The sequence below is a fragment of the Chiloscyllium punctatum genome, chromosome 42 (genome assembly GCF_047496795.1).
Source record: "Chiloscyllium punctatum isolate Juve2018m chromosome 42, sChiPun1.3, whole genome shotgun sequence".
Lineage (NCBI taxonomy): Eukaryota > Metazoa > Chordata > Chondrichthyes > Orectolobiformes > Hemiscylliidae > Chiloscyllium > Chiloscyllium punctatum.
This window is the reverse complement of record NC_092780.1, coordinates 7789919-7815473: the sequence shown is the minus strand read 5'-3', so window position 1 is coordinate 7815473 and position 25555 is coordinate 7789919. Positions and strand designations below refer to the sequence as shown.

Genomic DNA, 25555 nt, shown 5'->3' with positions numbered 1-25555 from the left:
TGAACCCTTGGCTCCTAGTCCACAGGGATGGAAACTACCACTGCAACACAAGTAGAGAGGAGATGATGGCAAAATGGTAATATCATTGGACTAATAATGCCGAGGCCCAGGTTTAAACTCTGGAGGAACACAAGTTAAAATACCACTACAAAAGTTAGTATTTGAGAAACATCAGTCATTGAGAATAGACTGAAGAGTTTGGGACTGCTCCCCTTGGAGAGATGAAGGCTAAGAGGAAATCTGATAGATGTTCTCCGATGAGAGGTCTGGATAGAGTAGAGAAGGAGAACTGTTCCCGCTTGTCAAAGGATCAGGTATGAGAAAGCACAGATGAGGTGATTTGCCAGTGTAGAAAAGGGGGCACAAGTGGGTCTAGTTTGCAATTTATTGCCTGTAAGTATGGTGACAGTAGAGTCAATTGAGGCACTCAAGAGAGCTTTACTTCTATTCAAATAATCATCCAATGTGCAAGGCAGAACAATAACTAAATGATATGCATTTGGAGAGTCAGCGCAGGCACAGCTGGCTGAATGGCCTCCTTTCCTGATGAAGGGCTAATGCTCGAAGTATCGATTTTCCTTCTCCTTGGATGCTGCCTGACCTGCTGTGCTTTTCCAGCACCACACTCTTGACTCCTTCTGTACCAACACATGTTTAAGTGAGTCAATGAATAATGAACACAAGTGTTCAGAGAAAATAAAAAGAAACATTCAATATTTTTCATGCCCTGTCATTTTTTTCTCCAGGCATTTCTCAACAATGTGCTGGAGATTAATCTTTGGTTCCTGGATGCTGCAGGCCAGTTATGGAGGTTTGGCAATTAATATTACTTCTATGTTGAGTAGATATTGCTGTACACTAGCTCATGTAACATGTAGGCAACAAACAGGCTGCTTGTAACCAAGGATTCTTTAGATTCAAGCAGATGGAGCAAACAGAAATTAAATGGAACATTGTAGGAGCAAGTTACTGCAGATGCTGGAATTTGTACTGAAAATAAAATAAAATGCTGGGGATCACATGGGTCAGGCATCCATGGAGAGACAGCAAGCTAATGTTTCATGTCTAGATGACTCTTCATCAGAGCTAGAACATTATTGGCAATAAGACAGCATGGTAGCTCAGTGATTAGCACTGCTGCCTCACAGTGCTAGGGATTTAGGTTCGATTCCAGCCTTGGGCAACTGTCTGTGTAGAGTTTGCATGGGTTTCCTCCGGGTGCTTCAGTATCCTCCCACAATCCAAAGATGTGCAGGTTAGGTGAATTAGCCATGCTAAATTGCCCATAGTGTTCAGGGATGCATCAGTAAAGTGCATTAGTCAGGGGTAAATAAAGGAGAATGAGTTTGGGTAGGTTACCCTTCAGCGGGTTGGTGTGGACTTGATGGGTTGAATGGCCTACTTTGACTCCTACAACTTATGGTCTTAGACCATAGAGTCCCTACAGTGTGGAAACAGGCCATTCGGCCCAATTTTCTCTGCCATTCAGTCAGATATTTTCAGACCAGACTTCTAAGCAGAAAAGACTTGCAATTCAAAATCTCAAAAAAATGGTGAGGTGTATTATCAAAATATACATAATTGGACGGTATCTTATTAACTTAAATCATTTACAAAAGAGGACATTAAAACTGTCAGTGTATAAGTATCGTGTGTGCCCAATCTTCACTGGACTCCAGATGGAGTTGAATAAAGCTTTGCATCAAGTTGCATTTACACAGCAACTGTTATTTTTGTTTTACAGGAGGATGAAGCACAGCTGGTCAGCCAGCATCCAACAGCAGGAGGAGACATTAGAGCAGCTGAAGAGAAGTGCCTCAAAGAGAGAGGGGGGTGAGGTCTAGGATGGGAATTTCAGAGCTTTGCCAGTGAAAGCTCAGCTCCCAGTGATGGAGTGGTTATTATTATGAAGGATATGTAAGAGCCCAGAATGGGAGCAGCACAGGGATCTTGCAGCGTTCTTCTGGATTTTAAAGAGATAGGAATTTGAAATTAAAGATTAATTGGTTTAACCATGAGACATCATAGCTCAGGCAGGGATGAGGATGGGGGGGAAGCAAGAATAGAAACAAGACAGTGGTGAGGATGGTAGGAATGTCGAGGAAAAGAATGTGAAGATGAGATGATGTACAGGAGACAAGGAGAGAAGGAAACAAGAGGAGGAGGAGGAGGAGGCACACAGGAGGGAGTTTAGCTGTAGAAAGGGGAGACAAAGTCAGAGATGAAAGAGATGGAGGAGATTAAGTGTTTAGTCACTGGTCATTGTAGGAAAGTCCTAATGAAGGGCCTTTGTCCGAAATGTGGATTTTCCTGCTCCTTGCATGCTGCCTGACCTGCTGTGCTTTTCCAGCAACACTCTCATCTTGATTATAGGAAAGCAGCAGTTGACTTGAACACAATCAGCTGCTAAAAACTGCAGCACTAGGGATGTCTTGTTCTCTTAGAAACAGAGTGAAGGAATCTTCTACAACCACCTGAGAGAGCCTCTGTTTAATGTTTTATTTGAAATTCAGGTCATTGCTGCTTCAGACAGTGGCTTTAATTGGTGTCAGCCAGAATGAAGAAATGTAAAGACCAAAACTGCTGAGTCTCGTCATAAATAAGTAAAGGGACATGAATGTGGAACAACTCTCAAGGTGGAAGAGGGCGGGGGAAAAATAAACAGGACGAAGTTAACAACGTCAAGCTGTTGACCAGGTAAGTAAGGCAACAGCAGGGAAGGTGCAGAGTCACTAACCTGCAATGACAGTGTCTGCAGACACACACTCCGCGCTCCGAGCCCATACATTGGACAGGCGCCGTGGAAACTCACACTGCACCCGCTTTATTCACGAAAGATTCTTTTTCACGTGTGCTCCTGAGGTCGGCCAGTGAGATCTAAAAAGATTAAACTGCAGCCGGAAGAAAAAGCTGCAATGTCCGCCCCTTTTTAATTTTGGTTCCCGGGTCACCAAAACGGAGTCAAAGGCAGAAAGTTTCTCGATATATTTCACCAAAAAAAAACTTTTTGCCGTCCTTAGCATTTCTTAAATGTGTAATTTTCCCAGACTTTCAGTTAAAATATTCTTCTTCCAACACCTGGTCTAGCTGAAATGTATGTCATAAATGGGATTAGTTTACTCCATTATTGGCTATACTTGTGAAAGAATTGTTTTTCCGTCTAATTTCAGTTCAATGCCTGTCTTACAAACTATAAAAACCGAAAGAACTGCGGATGCTGTAAATCAGAGACAAAAATAGAAACTGCTGGAAAAGCTCAACAGGTCTGTGGAGAGAAATCGAGTGACTTCTCCTCAGAACAAATAACAAATTATAATCTGCTTTCAAGCAAATTTGCTTCCTCATTTTTATTTTGCACGCATCCTCCTTGAAAATGCTAGGGTTCAGAAAAGATTTACAAGGATGTTGCCAGGATAGGAGGATTTGAGCTATAGGGAGAGGCTGAACAGGCTGGGGCTGTTTTCCCTGGAGCGTCAGAGGCTGAGGGGTGACCTTATAGAGGTTTATAAAATCATGAGGGGCATGGATAGGGTAAACAGGCAAAATCTTTTCCCTGGGGTCAGGGAATCCAAAACCAGAGGGCATAGGTTTAAGGTGAGAGGGGAAAGATTTAAAAGGGACCTAAGGGACAACATTTTCATGCAGAGGATGGTACATGTATGGAATGAGCTGGCAAAGGAAGTGGTGAAGGCTGGTACAATTATAACATTTAAAAGGTGTGTGGATGAGTATATGAATAGGTTAGAGGGATGTGGGACAAATGCTGGCAAATGGGACTAGAATTATTTTGGATATCTGGTCAGCATAAGCAAGTTGGACCGAAAGATCTGTTTCTGTGCAGTACAACGCTATGATTCTATTTCCACCACAGAGCAAATACATGCTCCTCGGGCAGTTTACACCAGAAATGATTCAGATCTGAGACTCCCACTGGATTGATAGCTGTGTCTGGGAGGCACAGTAACTCTTGTCTCTAAGCCATGAGGTCATGATGAATTCCAGAGACTTTAACAGAAGTCATCTCTGGGTGCTTGCTGCAGGAGTCCTGCACTGTCAGAGATGCCCTCTTTTAGATGAACATTAAACAGAATACCCCACCCGTCTGCATTCTCAGGCAGTTGTAAAAGATCATCTGCATCAGGCTCCCAATAAAGTTTAATTAGACAGATTTGAAATGTCATTATCATATTGTTGTTTGTGAGAGCTTGCTGTGTGCAAATTAAGTAAAGCATTCCATATTGTCTAGGGGGACAGCTGGTTTGCAATGCAGAGTGATGGCAACAGCATTGGTTCAATTCCCACACCAAATGAGGTTATTATGAAGAACTCTCCTTCTCAACCTCTCCCATCACCTGAGGTCTGGTGACTCCTCATGTTATACCACTACCAGTTGGCTTTCTGTAATGGGACAGCAGCCTTGTGGTCTGTTAAGACCATGTGCCTTTACCAGACACAATGCACCAGTCTACACTGAATTGTTGGCATTCACGTCATTGAAATTGTTGAAGGCATTATATTAATGCAAATCTTCTATTTAAGGGATTTCAGTCAGGGCGAGCGGTGTTAGGTGGTGGGTTTCTACAATTACCCCTAGCTAACTGCAAAAAGATATGAGCCAAGGTTCTTGCTATTAACCTCTGCTGAATGGGGACATGAATGAACATATATGAAAGGGTAATCAGATATCACCTGACTGTGATGCCCAATGTTGCTGAATAACCTCCTGACCAATCACAGTTGAAGCTTCCACATGATGGATCACCATTTGGCTGAGTACCAGAGCACATTAAAAATAGCTGGAACCACTCCTCAGAACAAATCAGAAGGGAGGAGTGTGGAAATTGACGGAAAACGAAACACCCTCAAGCCATAGGAGCAGGAGTAGGCCATTCATCTCTTTGAACCTGTCATAGAGTCATAGAGATGTACAGCATGGAAAGAGACCCTTCGGTCCAACCTGTCCATGCCGACCAGATATCCGAACCCGATCTAGACCCACCTGCCAGCACCCAGCCCATGTCCCTACAAATCTAACTCCATATTCCATGAGCAAATGTAAAATAAAGATGTTTTCTCAAGGTGGGTCTCATCTTTCCCAAAGGTATTATTTCCTTCACCTTTCTGCTGCTTCCTGCTGTTGCGGTATGGTAGTCTGCAAGTTTCAACACCTTTCATTTTCACCAACAATGCTTTCCCTTAGAGTAACCAACAGGAGGTCACTACACTGTACAGGTCAGAGACTCCAGCCTCCTCCTTCCTCCCACTGTTATCCTGGAACTTCCCAACAGCCATGACCCTGAGAGGAAACTCAACCAGCAGCAGAGTGACTGATGAATAATACCTTGTTGAAACTATTTGAAGGGTAGCGAGGTCAGGAAATCAATGACTTAAAAACCGAGGAATGAGGTTCTCCCCTGATATTCCTGTATTAAAGTTTCACCTGGGACTGAGGTGAGGAGAATTTTCTTCATCTAGAGAACAGTGAGCCTGTGGAATTTGCTGCCACAGAAAGCAGTCAAGGCTAAAATGGTGTACGATTTCAAGGAAGTGGGTGTACACTTGGGACTAAAGGGATCAAAGGTTGGGGGAAGAAATGGGAATAAACTATTGAGTTGGATGATCAGACACGACCATAAAGAATAGCAGAGCAGGCTTCAAGGGCCAAATGGCCTATTCCTGTTCCTATTCTCTATGCTTCTATGGGTTGAAAGTGCAGATTTGTAATATTATCAATGAAATTCAGTGAAAACAGAAGAGAAATGAATAAGGGAATTGGATAAAAGCACGAAAAGGAAACTTTTTACAGGCTGTGGGGAACGAACAGGGCATGTGGGATTAATTTGTAGCAGGGAGCTAGTGCACACAGGAAGGGTTGAATAGCCTCCTGCACACTATCATTCTAGGAATTGTTTTTTAAATTCTGCATAATGGCAGAACTCAGTTCAGGTCACACAGTTAGTGTTGTGTTTGGTCATTAGAGAAAGTTGCTAATTTATATTTTGCTTTTCATGACACTAGGATCTCCCAAAGTGCTTTACAGAAAATGAAGTCATTTTGAAATGTAATCACTGTTTTAATGTCGGAAACACACCATCCACTTTGCACACAGTAAGCTCCCACAGAGATGTAATAATGGCCAAATAATCTGTTTTTGTGATGTTGCTTGGTGCATAAGTATTGTCTAGGTCACAGGGGATACATTCCCTACTTTTCTTTGAAAATGTTCAATGCAATCTCTTAATTCCACTTAAGAAAGTGGAAGGACCTTGGTTTAACATTTCAATTGGAAAGTGGCATCTCTAACTGTGTAGCACTCAGTACTGCACTGGAGCATTAGCTAAGATTATATACCTCTAGAGTGGGACTTGGAGCAAGACCATTTTTTTGTAACAATAAAGAAAAAAAAATCACATTAATTTAATTCTAACTCCTCAAATGGATCAATTAGTTAATCAGTCACATCATATGGTATTAAGTCAGCAAGCTCAGACATTTCCAGCCTGAGTTGTGCTGGTTGCTTTAACTCAATGCACTGCTAACATTATCAAAACTGGTCTTAGTCTCAAAAAATCAGTCTGAGTTCTTACCATGATTCTTCTCCACTCAGTTTGATAACTACAAATACAAGTATGTTGAATAGTCACTGGACTTAAAACGTTAACTTGGCTTTCTTCCCACACTGCTGCCAGACCTGCTGAGTTTCTCCAGCAATTTCTGTTTTTATTCTTAATGTTACTTTATATAGCTTGGTTTAAAATGTCCTGTAAAGTGCCTTGGAACATCTTATTATTTTACAGGTGCTATATAAATAAACATTGTTGCTATTATTAATATTGGGTCAGTATAGTATCTGACTTGACCATGATTCACATGGTAGCCAAATAATCTGCACAAAACATTGCATTCAGAGAGAAAAATATTGACCAATAAACATCTTCAGGCAAACACAGAATTGCAGGGTAAAACAGACAATATATATAAATACATTTTTAAAACCACAGTGTAAATGTCAATTTTTGTTAAGTTTGTGAAGTAGATTTTTAAAGTTAAATAATGTCATTGTTACAGCCAGAGTTCATGGAAACAGCAAATTTTGTCCAAATGCAGACAACTGAGAGGGCAGTGACTAACTCCTATTTTCATTCATGCCTCATTTGTCAAGATAAGGAAGGCCAGTATCAAAGGGCATTACCTCATCTTTATTGGCTGCCTTGTGCAGGGCAGGAGGTTTCGTGAGTAACTGCTGGCAGTTTCAAGCCACACCTATTTTTTCTCCATTTATACATTCAGAAGCAAGACCTTGAAATGAAAGATTGTCGCCAGTGCAGAGAGATTCTGAAACAATCGCTTAGTTCAGAGCCAGGAATGAGCAGTGAGAAGGTCCTCAACCAGGAAATCCATGTGGAAGGCATCTTTCAACCTTTACAAATTTTCTCCAACCAAAAGTAACCCTTTGGACGTTTGTAACCTTTACATTTCCCTCCCCTCACTCTGGTAGTTAATGTTAGTTATTAACTGGTGTCTTTCTCTGAGCAGAAATACTCTGCAGATGCTCATGTCAGTTATTTCCCTTTAGGATGAAAATAGAAGAATTAGAAAATAGAAGAATAGTGAGCTCAGAACTCATGGGAGGCGTGTCACATAATCAGTGTATCAGGTCATTTGACATGACAAGCAAGGAAGTTGAAGCAACTGCACAGAGGCTGGTATCCTGTCAAGTCTCCCTTTATTTACTTGTGCACAGTACCCTGGCTGTAGCCAGCCAGCTTGGAGCCAGTTCTTTGAACTGAGGGGATTCTAAATCCCGTTTATGTATCCTTTTTAAAACCCCCCATGATACTGCCAAACAGCAGTAGTACTTATTCCTCCCCTGCACCCATGTCATGTGCTTGTAGGTGTAGGACACAGTGAAGAAACGAGTAGAGAAAACTTTATTCAAATTCCACCACCACAAAGATAAAAACATCTGAGTGGCCAGTTACAAGCAGTGTCCATGGTGCTCACCTCTTCCTGAAAATCCCATTTATATTTTTCTTCCCAATTTACAAATGTCTGACTTACAAACGCTCATATTTATGATTGTGAGTGTAATTTTAAAGACTCAACTTATCAACATTTCCCGTACTTTTGATCAGCTGTTGTATATTGTCCTGAATGGTGTTCTGACTTACAAACAAATCAGCTTGCTAACAGCCTCCAAATCAGAACCTGTTTACCACCTGGAGACTACCTGTTACCTAACCTGGCAATAGGTCAGTCTCTTCAGGAAAGAAGGCGGAGAGTAAGTGAAAGGAAACAAAATGAGGAAAGAGCTAGAGAAACAGTTTGCCGTTGAGTGATGAAATAACTCCACAGAGGCTGGTATCCTGTCACCAAGTCACCCTGTGTTTACACCTGAACAGTACTTGAAACTGGTCCAGCTTCCTTAGAGCCAGCTCTGCGTGAACGGAACCTGTGATTCTCCTTTTTTTTTTGCACCCATGTTGTGTGTGTGCAGCTCTGAGTCACAGTGAAAAACAACAAGTGCATAAGTCTGTAATCACCTGTTTATGTCAGTCATATCTGGCTTCCTGATTGGCCCAGATTACCAGCCCCAATCAAGGATCTAGCAGTCAATGAGATCTACCTCGTTTCAATCACTGGAGAGGTGTAGAATTAAGGGCACATGAATAGAAGATATCAAACTTAATGAGAAGACATAGCCAATGAGTTCCTTGCATTGGTTGTTGATATTCATTGGGATGGCAGGGAAAAGGAATTTATAGAGATGGATGGCACATATAGTAGAAACCACAGCACACAAAAACAAGCTTTCCAGCCTCGATGTATCCTCGCAGTAGATTCTAGATTCCTCCAACATCATCTTCATCATCATCTTAACCTCATTCCACTCCTTTCTTCCTCATGTGCATATGTAGCTTCCCTTTATACCAGTGCTTACTGAGCCTGTACCCATGGTAACCCCAACCCAAGGCTTGAAGACCAACCTAACCTCTTAGTGAATTGTGCTAGTGGGAAAACAGCTACTTCATCTTGTGGGGAGGGGGTGTAGTTTGGCCAGTGCTGCCTTGGAGCTCTTAACTCTACTCGGAATCTCAAACCCACTCTGGGAAGACCCGTATTAAATGTATCGAGGCTAATTGTCTGTACTATAGCTATGGTTGGGGGTTCATATTCTCACTGCTCTGTGGGTTAAGAATATTGTCCTGAATTCCCTTTTGGATTTATCAATAACTATCTCAAGAGCTCCTCAAGCTGAAATCCTTCTCAAAATCTATATAAGGTTGAAGAACCTCTAATAGATAAAACTGTAGCCTTGCCTTTTGTGGCAACTTTTCCTGTATGTTCTAACCTCTATGTTCTGGTGAAGCCTTTATGAAACTTCTCTAGCATATCTACATCTCATCTTGTCTATGGTGCTACTATCTCTTCTCAAATACTCTTTTCTTGATTATTTTAAATCTAGTAGGTAATGGCTTATGATTGGTTTCTCTGGCATGTCAAGTTAGTGACAAATCCCAAGGGTATCCTTGCTTGCAAGGTTCCAACTCTTTAAATTCTAGGAAAAAAAACAGGCCTAATTTGTATTATCTCTGCTCATAACCCCATAAATCTAAGTATCATTCTGATAAACCTATGCTGTATTCTCCCTATGACCAATATATTCTTCCTAAGGTATGATACCCAGATTTGCTCACAGTACTCCAAGTGCAGTCATAGATGTACAGCATGGAAACAGACCCTTCCGTCCAAACCGTCCAGATATCCCAACCCAATCTAGTCCCACCTGCCAGCACCCGGCCCATATCCCTCCAAACCCTACCTATTCATATACCCATCCAAATGTCTCTTAAATGTTGCAATTGTACCAGCCTCTGCCACTTCCTCTGACAGCTCATTTCATACACGTACCACCCTCTGCGTGAAAAAGTTGCCCCGTAGATCTCTTTTATATCTTTCTCCTCTCACCCTAAACCTATGTACCCTAGTTTTGGACTCCCCCGCCCCAGGGAAAAGACTTTGTCTATTTATCCTATCCGTGGCCCTCATAATTTTGTAAGGTCACCCCTCAGCCTCCGACACTCCAGGGAAAACAGCTCCAGCCTATTCAACCTTTCCCTATAGCTTAAATCCTCCAACCCTGGCAAGATCCTTGTAAACTTTTTCTGAACCCTTTCAAGTATCACAACATCTTTCCAACAGTGGCGTAACCAATGTCCTGTACAGCCACAACATGACCTCCCAACTCCTGTACTCAATACTGACCAATAAAGCATACCGAACACCTTCTTCACTAACCTATCTACCTGCAACTCCACTTTCAAAGAGCTGTTAACCTGCACTCCAAGGTCACTTTATTCAGCAACACTGCCTAGACCTCACCATTAAGTGTATAAGTCCTGCTAAGATATGCTTTCCCAAAATGCAGCACCTCGCATTTATCTGAATTAAACTCCACCTGCCACTTCTCAGCCCATTGGCCCATCTGTCAAGATCCTACTGTAATCTGAGGTAACCTTCTTCGCTGTCACTACACCTCCAATTTTGGTGTCATCTGCAAACTTGCTAACTGTATCTCTTATTCTCACATCCAAATCATTTATGTAAATGACAAAAAGTAGAAGGCCCAGCACCAGTCCTTGTGGCACTCCACCTGAACTAAGGTTTTGCAGCATGACATCTACCTCCTTTTACTCCTGTCCTCTAGATGTGAAAACCAGCATTATTCTATCTGTGGCAGTGGAGGCAGATGAAGAGATCAGATGTGGTGGGACTCAAACCCATGCCCCAGAATGTTAGCCTGGGGCTCTGGATTAATAGTTCAGTGACATTACCACAATGCCAGGACCTCACCGCTTATCAGCTAACAGTAAAGCAAAGCCAATATGTCAATTCAGTCATCCAGGGCCCTTAGTTTGGGAATTAACAATATATTATAGTGAATCATAGTCAATGGTGCTCATGAGCAGGAACAGCAAGGTGAAGATGATGGGGAAACCTGGAGTTTCTGCTCTGAGGGAAGCAGAGATGGACACCTCAAAGACCAGAGTTATATTCTTAGTCAAAGGATATTCAATCTTAATCTTGGCTGGAGAGAGCAAGAAGGCAAAGCAGGAGTGACTTATTGGAGATGGAAGCAGCTTGATTTCAGGAAGGGGAGAATTTGTAAAAGGATAGTGAGAAAAAGGGGTGAAATTTACACACTCAGGTCTGAAACATGTAATAGACATAAAGAGGGTGATAGAGTCTAAAGGATGTTCTGGTCATCAACAGGGGTGATGTTCTTTTATTCCAGGCCCCAGCTATATGAAAGATTGTTGCATTTTACACACAACACACTCAGTACCTTACTGTATCAATAAGTATTACATTGTCAAATTTTAATATTTGTCAACCGACAGGCACCAATATTTATTGCATCAAACTAGTGGAACAGACACTGAAGCATTAGCTCATTCTTTCAATGAAATAAATCGCACATTAACTGTCTCTGACATTTCTGGCTCTGCTCAGACTAAAGAATTTAGTTAGAAATTAGTCAGAACTTATTGTGTTTCAAGCCAAACTGCATGTCAGCAGCATGGTGGCTCAGTGGTTAGCACTGCTGCTTCACAGCACTAGGGACCCAGCTTTGATTGCAGTCTCAGGCAACTGTCAGTGTGGAGTTTGCATATTCTCCGTGTGTCTGTGTGGGTTTCCTCCCACAATCCAAAAATGCGCAGGGTAGGTGGTTTGGCTATGCTAAATTGCCGATAGCGTTAGGTGCATTAGTCAGAGGAAATAGGAGAATGGGTCTGGGTGGGTTACTCTTTGGAGGGTCGGTGTGGACTTGCTGGGCCGAAGAGCCTGTTTCCACATATAGGGATGCTAAGAGAAGCTGACTCTGTGACATGGTGTAACACAGCGTCTTCATTATTTTTGTGACATCACAACAAGGACAACTGATCAAACTAGCTGAGACCAATCCTAATTGTTGCTGTATGTGCTCAGGCATAACAATTTGAAGAACTAATATGAAGTAAATGTCAATAAAAACCTAGATAAACTGGATGATGGGATGAGACCCATAAGGTTCAACCAAATAACCTGTGTGAGAGATATACTGGATGTCATTTGAAGGTAAGTGCATCAGGCCTCAAGTTCTCCTTGTCACCATCATAAAGATAGCAGTGGCTTGTGTGGAGTTACAGATGAAAGATGAGTTTAGATCACAAAGGGATCACATTAGTAGAGCCCTGGTTAATATTCGGGCTTCAGGCACAATCCTGAATATGAGGAAATTTAGCAAGTGAGTTAAGGGATATCCCATTTAAATTAATCCAAGCCTGGATAATGACTACTTGTGGAATCTCTACAGTGTGCAAGGAAGCCATTTGGCCCATCGAGTCCACACCAAACCTTTGAAGAGCATCCCACTCCCCAACCCATCCACATATTTCCCACGGCCAATCCACCTAACCTGCACATGTTTGGGCAGTGGGAGTAAACCAGAACACCCAGTGGTCAAGGCTGGAATTGAACCTAGGTCCCTGGCACCATGAGGCAGTAGTGCTAACCACTAAGCTACCATACTACCCTAATAGGAGAGGAGAAAAGAAATTGTATTTACATTGAGCTGTCCAGTGGTGAAAAGTAGAAATGCTTCAAAGCTAATGAAATACTTTTCGAATGTAGTCACTGTTGTAAAGTAAGAGACATGGAAATTAATGTTCATGCACCAGTGTGGTGTTCTGTAATTATCTGGTTAGTTAAGTCTGACTGTGTGACGTACTGACGACACACATCAAACATCATTGCAAGTAGTTAATGCAATTTTATGCAAGCTTGCTCGCTTTCGCAGTCTGGTGGCATGATGGAACCACAGGAAGAGGTCTCTTAAACAGAGTTGAAATTTTCATTACCTCAGCAGATGCTGCAATTATTCTTTATCAGCACAAAATCAAGAATATTTGAACAATCACCTTTTGTTGTGATGTGGGTTTAGGGATGAATATTGGTCAAAGTAATCAGGATAACTCCTCTGGTGATAAGTGACAGATGATCAATGCTATGTATCAAGCAAGGAGGGCCTTAGTTTAATGTCTCATTTGAAAGACTTCATTTCTGACAGTGCAGCACTTCTCCAATACTGAAGTACCAATCTAGATTAAGTGCTCAAATTTCACGCAGAGGGAATCAAATCCCTAAGTTTTCATATAGAGGTGAGCCCACTAGTATCTTGAGGTGTAGCTGACACCAAAATAGACAAAATGGAGACGACACCAAAACAAATAAACAAGATAAAATATTTTCATTTTTTGAACAATTTACTTTTTAGTAAAAACGTAATCCTTCATAGTAAAATATCTCTCTTACATTTACTCAATTCACATGTTGCACACAGGCAACATGACCATCAGCAACAGTTCTGTGTATAATTGTAAAGTTATTTAAAAAAAAACAAATAAATAAACCCAGACAGATAAATCTCTTTCTAAGGCAAAATGTTCCCATAGAAATATTACAAATGAGAATATTTAGATTTTTTTGTTTTTTTTCTACTTTTGACAAATAATATTTGAAATGAGTTTATTTACAAATTGAATGAAGCACCTGTACAACTTCTACTCAGAGAGTTACGAACATCAGACTATTTAAGAAAAACACATGAGCAAACAGGGTGCAGCCAGAGAGCAATCCTTTTATTCCTTGTCTTGATCGGGCTGTGGATTTCTCCCTTAAATGTGGTTTGCACCTCTGCAGACGCTTGATGGGCTACCCACTCATGCAAAATAGTGTGTGATCCGTGAGGGAGGGGGTCAGACAGCAATTCAACTGTGGAAAGCTTTGTCATTGAGCAATCCCATCCTCCTCCCAATGGTCACTCATGAATGTTTCTACTGATGGGAGGTCATTGGGTCTGAGGCAAGAACCCTCTGGATTGTGCACGAGAGAAATTGCAGCATCCCGCCATCTGCATGCCAACTCCAACCAGCTGACTGGACAGATGGGTCACCCACAATTGGGATCTTCCAGATGTGCGTGTGACTCAAGTTACACACTGGGCATTGTACCAAGTCATGGTGGGTGTTACATTATCCTAAGATAAGCCTCTACACAAGTTTAACAAGTTGAACGTTAAAAACATTTTTTTAAAAAATGCATGGTACATTTTATAAATGCTCTGTAATCTAAAAGGAGACATTTTTACAATGATGCTTTGTCTTCAATTATTTACATTACTTGCACAGAATCCTGATGCTACACCATGTGTCGAAGTGTCTGTAGCTACGGTTTAACACCGGTTTATATGAAATGCTACAAACTCTACCAAAAACAGCGAAACCAGCTTACAGTGTGCCACATGACGGTAAATCACAAGATGCCCACCGCTCCCACATTTAAAAAGTGCATAGGAAAACAAATAACAAATTATAATGGAGACCAAAACTAGGTCATCCAAATCAATCCTCACTCCGATACTTTCATTATTAAGTCATCTATTTCTAAAATAAACCCAAACAATCAGAATCATTGTGAACCAAACAGACATGTTGTATTGTCCAAATTGATGGTTATCTCATCATGTTCCTGATAACATATGCTGCCTGCAAACATGTCTCATCATTTATAGCCTGACCACGCATGGTACCGCTCTGCCTGGTACATGTGAGCCGGCCAAATCTGATTAGACATATTCCTGGAGGTTACATTTCATGACCTCCAAACTCAAACTGCCCCTCCACTTTCCCACCACAAGTTTTTGGATAAGTCCAACCCCCTGTGATGCTCCCCGTCCCCAGCTAATTGGAGAAAGAAACAGACTCTTTACTATTCAATTGGTTGATTCTTGACTCTGGGTGACGTAGTTTCACCTTACTCAGTTTCCAAGCCTTTTGCAACTACATAAAGCAAAAAAAATCAAAGAAAATGGGATAAATAAATTCAAAAAGTTTTACTTTAATGCTCGTATAATTTTTCTCAGGAGTTAATCCATAGAACACTGCTACGAGTGTAACTACAATTCCTGCACCCATCCAAGATCCAAGTTACACTGAATCATAATGAAACTCCGTATCACTAGGTCAAAATGCTGAAACTCCCTTCCAAATAGCATTCTGAATGATTTCTCCCAAGGACTGCAGTAGTTCCAGCAGACAGCTCAACACCACCTTCTCTTGGGAAATTAGGGGTGATCAATAAATGCTGGACTAACTAGCAACATCCACATGCCATGAACAAATTTTCAAAGACCCTTTTTCATTAGAACAGCTTAATGATTTGGATGCACTACGCATATGGAAGACAGCTTCCCTCAATTATCGCTCAAGTTTCATTCCTTGCGGTATAAACATTAAACACCTCCACACAAAATCGCACTAGCATTAGTTCGTCATTGGGATAATGAAGTATAGGTTACATTACTTCCACACACAAAAGGTTATTATCATTACATGATTGACTTGCATTTTTTTGTTTACTTTCTAAGTAAAACAAAGTAAGGGTGTGGAAAGCCCTGCCTGCCAATGCAGTTAACGCAGCCACATTAGGGGCATTTAAACAGTCCTTGGATAACCATATGGATGATGAGAAGATGGTGTGGGGGATGGGCTTAGATTAGTTCACATGTCGGCGCTACATAGAGAGCTGAAGGACCTGTTCTGCTCTGTATTGTTCTAAAGGGGTGCAGTTGGCAATTTATCCATTTTCTTTGTCAGAAATTGAAACAATAAGAGTTTTGATTTGTCAGCAAAGTACTTCAGGGATCCAAATCCAAATTGTTAAACTGGGTTCGTAAACACATGACACTCTGAGCACTATGAAATGTTCAAATAGCTAACGAGAAAGATAGCACTCATTTAATTATGAAATGATCCACCGGACTTGATTCAAAACTAATGCTGTTGACGGCAAGATGGTAGAAGCAGTGACAGCATACAATTTTCTTACAGCTTATTTCCACTTGAAGGGGTTAAGGTCTCTTGTACAGATACATATGTGTCCTTCATAGTAGCAGCTGCTAGATGATGATCAAGTGTAAGATCCCCATTTTACTTTGATCCTGCCCGCACCCCACCACAACTTCAACAATTAGAGTCTTCCAGAACAATTCAATGCCCAACCGTTGCCTAGCTGTTGATAAGATTGAGACCAAGGGTTGACTCTCAGTCTTGGGAAGGGGCAAACAAAAATTGATAATTTTTACACAAGTGAGTGTGTGACACTGAAAGCGATAAACTGTGCACTTTCCAGCTCTCTTTTAATTTAATAGTGTCTTGTCAGCTTATAGAATTCAACCACTGACACTCACCTCCATATACCACATCTCCTAGTCACAACATCCCAATATCCAGCAACTCCCCTAGCCCCCAGTCCCCAACAAGACAACCCCAATATTCTCGCCAGTAATTCTGAAGGAATAACACAGAACTCATCCAATCAATCGAAGTTAAACAGAAGTCCAGTGTCTCAGATATAACCCTTTAATCAGAGTGTAATTTAAAGTGGACAGGCTATTACAGAATGGGCTGGCTGGTGTTACCAACACCACATGGCTGGGTTAATGTGTGAGAGAAATTCAACTGTTTGAACCCCAATTATTTAGGCAATTGCAAAGAATAGAAGATAGTTAAGGATCCTAAGAAAACATAGCTTTCTTGAATACAAGTTAAACTTTTTTTTTTAAAACTGGAAGTTTTCTATCAATATAAAACCAAGATTTAATTGACTGCATTCCTCATTTACAGGATGAACCACATAAACTGCTTCTTCATTATTGCAGCGTCCCTCAATAGCACCCACACGTTTGTACAGTTCCTGCGTATTTTATTTACAAAGGTTTCTGAATAAAGCTGTTTTTTTAAATATATCTATCAAAATTGCTTTCCTTGAGAAACACTGGAAGTTCCTTTGGCAGAAATTGCCACACTCCAAATGACCCTTTTAGCATGTTGAGCAGAAATTGGGATGCATTTCACTGGAGTTGCCAACTCCACTCGGACTTTTTCCTGGAGGCTTCATTCTTGGATCTCCAGCCTCCAAACTGCCTGCCTCCAAGCTCCCACCATTGGCTGCTTGACAGGTCCATCATGGTGACTGCCCACCTTCCCATAGCCAATAGGAAAGCTAATATCCTGTGTGTTACCCAATCGAGTGATTCTTGACCTTTAGATCAACAGTCCTTTATTCCCATGTCCGAGATTGCTTTGATAGTTAGTATGCAAGTAAAATTAATTTGGGGGAAAAAAATTTGTTGCTTCCTATGAATTTTCTGTCCCCCTCTCCCACCAAATTTGCACGCAACCTTGAATAATCCTGGAGACTTCAAGGCAATCCTGGAGGGTTGGCAATTGTGCTAGGTCCCTCATTAACCTGAAGAATGATGGCAAGGGAAGAGGAAGTATACTGTCAGCTATACTTAGCATCATTCTAAACATCTACAGGGCAGAGTTTATTCATGCTTCCAACTGCAACAGCATGAGATCAAAACCGACTGGGAATTTTCCACTGGGTTGGGGCAGCACAGCGAAAAGTTCAGGAAGAAATTATTCTCAATCAATGATGCATAGCAGTCTGATTTCTATATAAAGTGCAAGGTATTGCAAGACACATCACAAATCAACCTCCCAACCTAGTCCCCAGAATGTATTGGTTCAAATAATCCAAAACCTAATCATTGCTAGATGGTCCCACTGGACGGAAATTCTTTCCTGTAGAAACACAAGCCTTTCTTTTCCGTGCTGTAGTTGCTTCTGTTAGTGGACTGCAGCTGTGTTTCTAGTGAAGAAAGCCCACATTGTGTCCTGGGTCTCAGACAGTGACTATCACTGGGGAAAGCAAACTCAACAGGTCGACTCAAGGCGTTTTGACGGCAAAACTCAGAAATTAATCAAAAGTCACAAAAATAAGAATGCATTTGTCCCTTCATAGGCGGAGTCCACCCCAAGTCTGTTGGCACTCATCAACCAGAGGTGGATTCTGTTTGCTCTGGCTTGACTGCAAGATGGCCACAGACCCATGTGGTGAGGTGGCTGGAGTCAGTTGACGTGTTGGACACCCAAAGGTCGTCTGCAAGGATGTCTGTGAGGGTGGCATGAAGATTCCAGATGTTGACTGTCAGCACAAGATTTACCAGTGATGGAAGAGGAAAATGGCAAGTCTGCCAGTCTGACATTTACTGGCCACAGCAGCTCGGTAACAGGACACAAGCACCAAAAGCAATAACCCACCACAACATGAGGAAGCTCAGCCATCAGCAAGGTCACACCACGTCAAGTTAAACCGTCTGGAACAGTTCAGTCTATTAGCCACCATTGTTCACAGATGGGGCAATAAAATAGCAGGATTTCCTGGTCAGCCAACCAAGTAGCTACTGGTTTAGGGGCGGGCAGTGGGATTGGAACTGGTGTGGCTCAGCCAGTTAGAAATGCAATGTCACATCAGGGAATTATTGAGATAGTAGAATGTCATGTATTAATTGTAGCTTTGTTCGGATTCAAAGGTCAGCGGGCTCCACCTCCTGAAAGCACCACGGACCTTTGCCAACATGAATGAGTGCTCCAGACACCTGATCGCTGGCAGGGCCCCTGAGACGCCCACTCCCTTGGGGTTTCCTCACAAAGATTCAAGTCTCTGATGGGCCTCCCACACTCCAGGTCCCTACAGGCAGCATCCACACAACATTCAGAAAACGTTCCATTTCTGACTGGCTGAAACATCACACTGAACTGACCCACTGTGCGAAACATTCCAGCAACACAGCACAGTCCTAATAGAGACAGTGTGGCCAACCAAATGTAGGGAGGCGTCAGGCTGAATTAGCCCTTTCAATGACATTTGAGGATAAGGCGATACAGCTCAGTTTTACTGGTCTAAGCCTGTTGAGGAAAGAGAGAAGTAATGCAAAGGGAAACCATGGCTTCACAGAGGTTAGCATGAAATCTTCACAGTGAGATGAGTGGACAGTCACAGGACAAATCTGCAACATCAACCATGATCCCATCAAGCCACAGTCTACTCTTCGCACTCTCTTGTAATAAAGAGCAAATCATGGTGGGAAAACTCACCCAGTCTGAGCTTAGATTGCACAGCAATAAAACAATTTACAGGTTGCTCAGTGTCTGAAAGAGAAAGCGCAGGTCAGCTTTTGATCGAGATCCTAGGTTAAAACGGACTTTCTCCTTCCGACAGTGCATTTCCTAGCTTTATTTCAAGTTTCCATCATAGTCAGTGTGAGGAAACCTGTTTTTTCTTATTTTTCACATCTTCGTTATTTTATTCTAGGCCTCTTGTTCTCACCTCTCAAGGGCTGCTTCATTTCCTGAATCAGAAGGATCAGGTTATGTAACACTGGGCTTCTACTAATGCTGGTCTGAATTATAAACCACCCAGTGGTGTAAGGGATTGGAGCATCAGTGGGTCAAAATCCTGGAACACAATACTTACCGCACTGGGCAAGCCTGGATTACTACACCTCAAGAAGGCAGCTCACCAACATCTTCTCAAGGAGTAAGGCTACAAATCCCGAATGAACAACATTATATATTAAAAAAAATCATCCCCCCCCCGCACAAAAATATTGCTCATCAAACATCCTCGTTATATCAGGCAATATCTCTGGAGCTCATGGTGCACATACGAACAGAAGTCTAAACCTGGCACACTTTGGCCTGATGGTTCAAGCTCTCTGAACTCCAGATATTTCCCACTCAGCCGGTTTGGGGAGGAGGAGGAGGGTTACATAGTCCACGTGCAGGGTGCCTTCAGCAGCAACTTACTGTCTTCAGCAAGCCCGAACCATCCTCTGCCTCCCAGCTTTGTCTGTTTAAAGATAATCATTCTTCAGACAGTTGTCTGTGTCACATATTGAATGAACACAAATACACACACACATACACACAAAACAAAAGGAAAAATAAGATTGCGATAGCTGACACAGAAGACAATGCCAGGGAAGATACCAAAGATATTGCTAACCACAAGTTTCGACAGATGGATTGTACGCTAAAAGTTTCTCCCATCCTCTGACTCTGTGCCTAGAGGTGGTTCTTTGAAGTCTATACAGCAGCAACATCCATTTTCCTAATTTCCACCACAGTGGCAAACTCAAATTTCCACTGCTTGTGATTCCAATGACTCGCTAGGGAACTGCTGTTCGATTAAAGATACCAAAACATTCCAGTAGCTCCCACACCCCCACTCTGCAAAGAAGCATCATTTGTCGTTTCCCGAGAGGATGCAACGAGTCCTCTTCCTTCCAGCTTATTTCCTTCTGCCTTCACGTGCCAGAGCCCGTCAGTCAGCAGCAGATATCCAAGGCTTTTCATGGCCTTTGACTTCAAGAGAAGTTGTGAAGGAGAAGGGTCCAGGATCATTGCCCTCAACGCACCATCACACTGTGGTGCAGGACGTCAGCTCTTCTCTTGATTGACTTTGTCATTCAATCTCTTAAAGTACAAAAAGATGATTATTAAATATCTGCAAGATTCATATTGACACTGTGATTGACTGACAGAACACTCATAGTAAAGCTAGACATGCCAATGTCACTCATTGTCTTTTGGACTGATAGATCTGCATTTTTTATGAAATGCAACCTACATTATGTCACCGTTAAAAATAAACATTCGTATTAAAAGTGTATGTGATGCACACTTCCTGTCCACAAGCCTCACTTCCTGGTGACAGAGAAGTATGACAGTAAGCCATGACAACAGTTCCTGCTTAATTTTATAACGTCAACTATCCCAATATAGTTGCAAGTGCTAGTCATTAAGGTGTGAGTTTTGAAATGTCTCTCCAAACTCATGTCACAATTTTGTATGTTATAAAAAGCATGCTTATCTGCAGTCAGTCTGTACAATATTGTAGGATTGAGAGTTCGGCAGAGATACACAGCAAACGAGAGGGAAATTGTGCTGCGAGAGGAAAGAGAGGAAAGGGAAAAAAAAACAGAGAAAAAGACAAAGAAACTGAGCCAGCATGGAGAGAGGTAAATTGAGTGAGGATGGGAAAATGAGGAATGAGGGGAAAAGCATGGTGAGAAGGGAAGAGTGAGAGGAGATGGGAAAAAGAGAGAAAAAAAGAGAAAACAAGATGACGGGGGGGAGACAAGGAGAGAAAGAAAAAGATGTGCAGGAGAAAGAGAACATACGAGAGAAAGAGGGTGTGTGAGAGGGGCTTGGAGGCTGCGGGTGGATTCTGTGCACACAAAGTATGAAAGCTGTCTGCATACCTGTGCTTTCTGTACACTGTTGTCGGTGTGAACAGAAAGGAAAGAGTTATTTGGACCTGAGTGGACAGGCAGGGACGGAGATCCTTGTAAGAGATTCGTGATGGGGTGTTGTGATGTTCCAGACATCTGTAGCCGCTGGAGCTCACGCTGTCTGTGCTGCTGCTGTTGCTGTTGCATCATCTGATAAATCAATGCTTGCTGGTCCTGGGTCAGGATACAAGAGACACCACATATATAAAACCTCTCGAGATACCATTCAAACGCTGACCAATTTGGTCAAGACTAGAGTTTAAGCTGTCCTGGCAGATTTGCCAGTACAGGATTCCATAACAAAGATCATAGGGTTGTCAAGTTCAAGCTCCAGCCTATTCTGAGCTCAGTGAAGCCATAATACCTTCAATACCACAAGCAACCACTCCTACTGCCACTGATGCTCAGTAGCAGCAGTGTGTACTGTAGGCAAGATGCACTGCAGAAATTTAGCAAACAATCTTGAACAGCACTTGCCAAATCCATGATCATTACCACCTTCAAGGACAAGAGCAGCATTTACGTAGGAACACTGCCTCCTGCAAGTTCCCCTCCGAGCCACTCACCATTCTAAATTGGAAATATCACCGTGCCTTCACTATCACTGGATTAAAATCCTGGATCTACCTCCCTAACGGCATTGTGGGTTAACATACAGCACGTGGACTGCAGCGGTTCAAGAAAGCAGCTCACTACCATATTCTCAAGGGCAACTAGGGATGGGCAATAAATGCAGACCAGCTCGCGAAGTCCACACCCCTCAGTGAAGAAAGCAATTACCTTCATGGTTACAAACCATCCGTGTCTGAGTGGTATAATTATTTAGGAATTTACAACACAGGAATTGGCTACTTGACTCAACTGCACTGTGTCAGTGTTGAATAATTCATAACAGCCCCTCCCACTCCTCCTTATCTAACTTGGTCTATAGATTTTCTCTGATTCCTGCCTGGTAATTCAGCTCTGTCCACACAGTCTTGCTGCTTTTTACTTTAATCACTCCACCTGAAAAATGAAAGTTCCATGCCTTAACCTCCCCGTTCTTAAAGGTGATTCCCTTGATTTCCTTATTAGATTTAATAAAGACTGTATCAATGTGTCGGCACTAAATGTTCCCTCCGCAAAACTGGAAATAGCCCTATGCCATTGATCTCAAATCTCTTCATAATGAACTATATTTGGTCACCCCTCAAATGGTCAATTATCTCAGGAGAACAGCTCCAGCCTGTTCAGTTCTTCTTGACAGCTACAACATCTCTAACAACCGTGTAAATCTTCTCTGCCTCTTCTTCAATGCCTGTTTGTACAATGGCTGCTGGATCTCCAACTTTATCTCACCCCATCTATGGTAGAGTTCCTCATTCATTTGTTTGTTAACTTCAGACTATTCCCCTGTCCCCTCAGCTGGTCTCCCATCCTTTGTAAACTTTACTCTATCCAGAGTGCTGCTGTCTACATCCTAGTTTTCACTAAGTCACATCACTCCCATTTTCACTGACCTACGTTACTTCCACAACGCAATTTCAAAATTCTCAGTTGAGTGACTACACCCTGTCATGGCTTCACAGCTGCTCCTCCACTTTGTAGTAGATTACAAACTAGTTCGCCCAGATCTCCTCTCTTCCAGGGTCATGTGTAGCACACCTTTCCAATCCCATTTCCCATCTTGAATGTCACTGGTTTCCGAATTTGTCAAAAAACATTATTTATGGGATGTTAGCCTCACTGGCTCATTTCGAATTACCCAGAGGGCAGTCCAGAGCCAATCATGTTGCAGTGAGTCCACAGTCATACGTAGGTCTTAAGACCAAGAGAAACGAACAGGAGCAGGCCATTCAGCCCCTCAACAGATACGGACAACAGCTTTCCTTCCTGCAATGATATTAGTGAACCAGAAGGGTTTTTAACGACAACAGCTGCATCATCATCATTAGGCCAGATTTTTATTAAATTCATATTTTGCCATAAAAATACGCTGGCTAGGCTGGGACTTTCTTCACTGGAGTGTAGGAGATTGAGGGATGATTTTATAGATGTTCATAAAATCATGGGACACATAGATAAGGTGAATAGCAAGGGCCCATTCCCTAGGGTAGGGATGTTCAGAACTAGGTGGCATATTTTTAGGTTGAGAGAAGAAAGTTTTAAGGAGGAAATGAGGGGCAATTCTTTCACACCGAGGGTGGCTCATACATGTATTTAACTGCCAGAAGTGGTGGTGGATACAGATACAGTTACAACATTTAAAAGGTATTTGGATAGGAACATGAATACGAAAGGTTTGGAGGGTCATGGCCAAACGCAGAGGAAATGGGACTAGTTTAGTTTGGGAACATGGTCGGCATGGACTAATTGGGCCAAAAGGTCTGTTTCCGTGCTGTAAGATTCTATAAACGCATGACTCCAGAAAAATAGCCCAGATTATTTCACCAGTGCCATAACCACTATGCTACCAGCTTTTCCTTAGCACCCTACTCTGCATTTCTACACCCTTCTACCTCTCCAACTCTCTCTCCTCCCGCTGAAACAGCACCTTAAAGGTCAGTATTTTGGCCAATCTTTATTTCACCCATCTTACCCTCCCCCCTAATACCATCACACCCAGCTCAATGTCTCGTTTTCCCACAAAGCCTTGGTGAAAGTTGTCTTGTTTTAGCAAGCCACAGAGATGAAGGTGGGAATGGTTTATTGACCTACAAATGTTATCAACAAGGAGCTCACTCGGGGTGTGACAGGGTCAGATCTAGAATAAAGCACCCGTGACTCTGTTTCAGTCACCCGACTGCGTTTTGGCAACATTTTCCCAAAGAGCATGACTAACCAATCCCATGACCTTGAGTCAGATTTCCGACGAGTTCCAAACTAAGAAATGCACTGAATCTTACCGGAGTGAGCTGCTGAGAGGTCAGTAGCTGTTGTAACTGCTGCTGCTGTTGCTGTTGGTACAGGAACTGTCTTTGCTGGTCAGGTATTTGGCCCATTCTGGAGACGCTGCTGCATGGACACAGAGAAAATCCTCAGCATTTCAGTGAGAAAGACAAAATGATAATATTAACAGTCTCAGCCTGGGTGCATGACATATCTGACTGCAAGAACACAAGTGCGGAGTTTGGAGCGAGTTTAACGGTTTGTAATGACATTGAACAATGGTTCTGGCATTGCAGAGATGTGCAGCATTTACATCAGGTGCCCGAGCCAGACTTTCTTCAGCAAAGGACTCAGAAGACAAATAAAAAAAAATATGGAAGTGATTGAGAGGGTGGGAAGTGAAAGGGTATGATAGGATTGATGAAGGGAAAATGGAGGGAAAGGGGATGAGGGGTGATGAGCAAGTGCAGACTGCAGGAACAGTAAGGTTGAATGGAGGAGTGCAATGGAAAGTGAGGGAGATTGAGGACATGAAAAAGAAGATGACAGCAAAAGAGAGCGAGAGAGAGGGGAGGGGAAGAGCGCACATGTGCTTTATTATGGAACTCAATATCCTTTGCCATTAGCTGTTAGTATTTCAGCCAAATATCCTGTTGGTCCTTGACTATTTACTGACCCTATTAAAATGTATAAATGATCCAAATGACAAAATAAGAGCTTTGTCACAGTTCAAAAAATGATTGGAGAACATTAAATTCCCACCAAGCACTTGAAATCACCAGCTGCATGCCCTTCCTACAATACTCCTGCAAAGCCATCAACAGAACAATTTTCATCACCATTCTCTGCTCTGCCCCTCATCCAGACACACAAACAAAACAATGCAGCAAGAAACAAAATTAGCTGTGCACCAATATGATAAGGACTAAAAGGAATTCTTCTTTTTTCCCTGCAAGTGTTGGAGTGCAAAGTGTTATGGGGTGTCCATCAAGTGCAGCACATCAGCACAACCACCCTAATTCTCACCTCTCAGACAGAATGTTGCAGGATTCAAAATCCACTGCAAACCCTTGAATGGTGATGCTGTCAGTTGTATAATAATTCAGATGAGGTATCAAATAGAGATCCTGTCTGTTATTGTTAGTATAAGACATATGAATGATCTCTCATACTATTCTAAGTTCAGGGAGTTCTCCCTAGTGCATGGTCAAGATTTATTCCTGAATCAACATCAATCTGCTCAATTATTGTGAGGTGAGAGCTTGCTGTACACAAAGTAACTGCATAATATTTCAACATTTCAACTGTAACTACACTTCAAAGCTACTTCAACGACTTTGTGATGTCTGGAGTTTGTTAAACGCACTAAACAGAAGTAGGTCTTTAAATGGGAAAACTTCTGATAAAAAGCAATGAAACTGACTTTGAAGTAACAACTTTTAA

General features: G+C 42.1%; 2 protein-coding genes across 8 annotated transcripts in view; both read right to left on the bottom strand.

The window, feature by feature from the left end:
• Positions 1-2886, bottom strand: part of LOC140465699 (CDGSH iron-sulfur domain-containing protein 3, mitochondrial-like) — a 124599-nt gene extending 121713 nt beyond the window's left edge. For all 3 annotated transcript variants that reach the window (XM_072561345.1, XM_072561342.1, XM_072561343.1), the window contains exon 1: positions 2738-2886. In XM_072561345.1, the coding sequence (XP_072417446.1) occupies positions 2738-2788 (51 nt within the window). In that variant the 5' untranslated portion in view covers positions 2789-2886. The remainder of the gene's footprint in view (positions 1-2737) is intronic.
• Positions 2887-13288: 10402 nt separating this feature from the next.
• Positions 13289-25555, bottom strand: part of LOC140465698 (protein AF-10-like) — a 186457-nt gene continuing 174190 nt past the window's right edge. For 4 of the 5 annotated variants that reach the window (XM_072561337.1, XM_072561340.1, XM_072561339.1 and 1 more), the window contains 3 exons: positions 24130-24238; positions 21215-21418; positions 13289-20426 (listed from right to left, as the gene is read on the bottom strand). In XM_072561337.1, coding sequence (XP_072417438.1) covers positions 20391-20426; positions 21215-21418; positions 24130-24238 — 349 coding nt within the window. In that variant the 3' untranslated portion in view covers positions 13289-20390. The remainder of the gene's footprint in view (positions 20427-21214; positions 21419-24129; positions 24239-25555) is intronic. The other variant, XM_072561338.1, reaches the window with a different exon arrangement.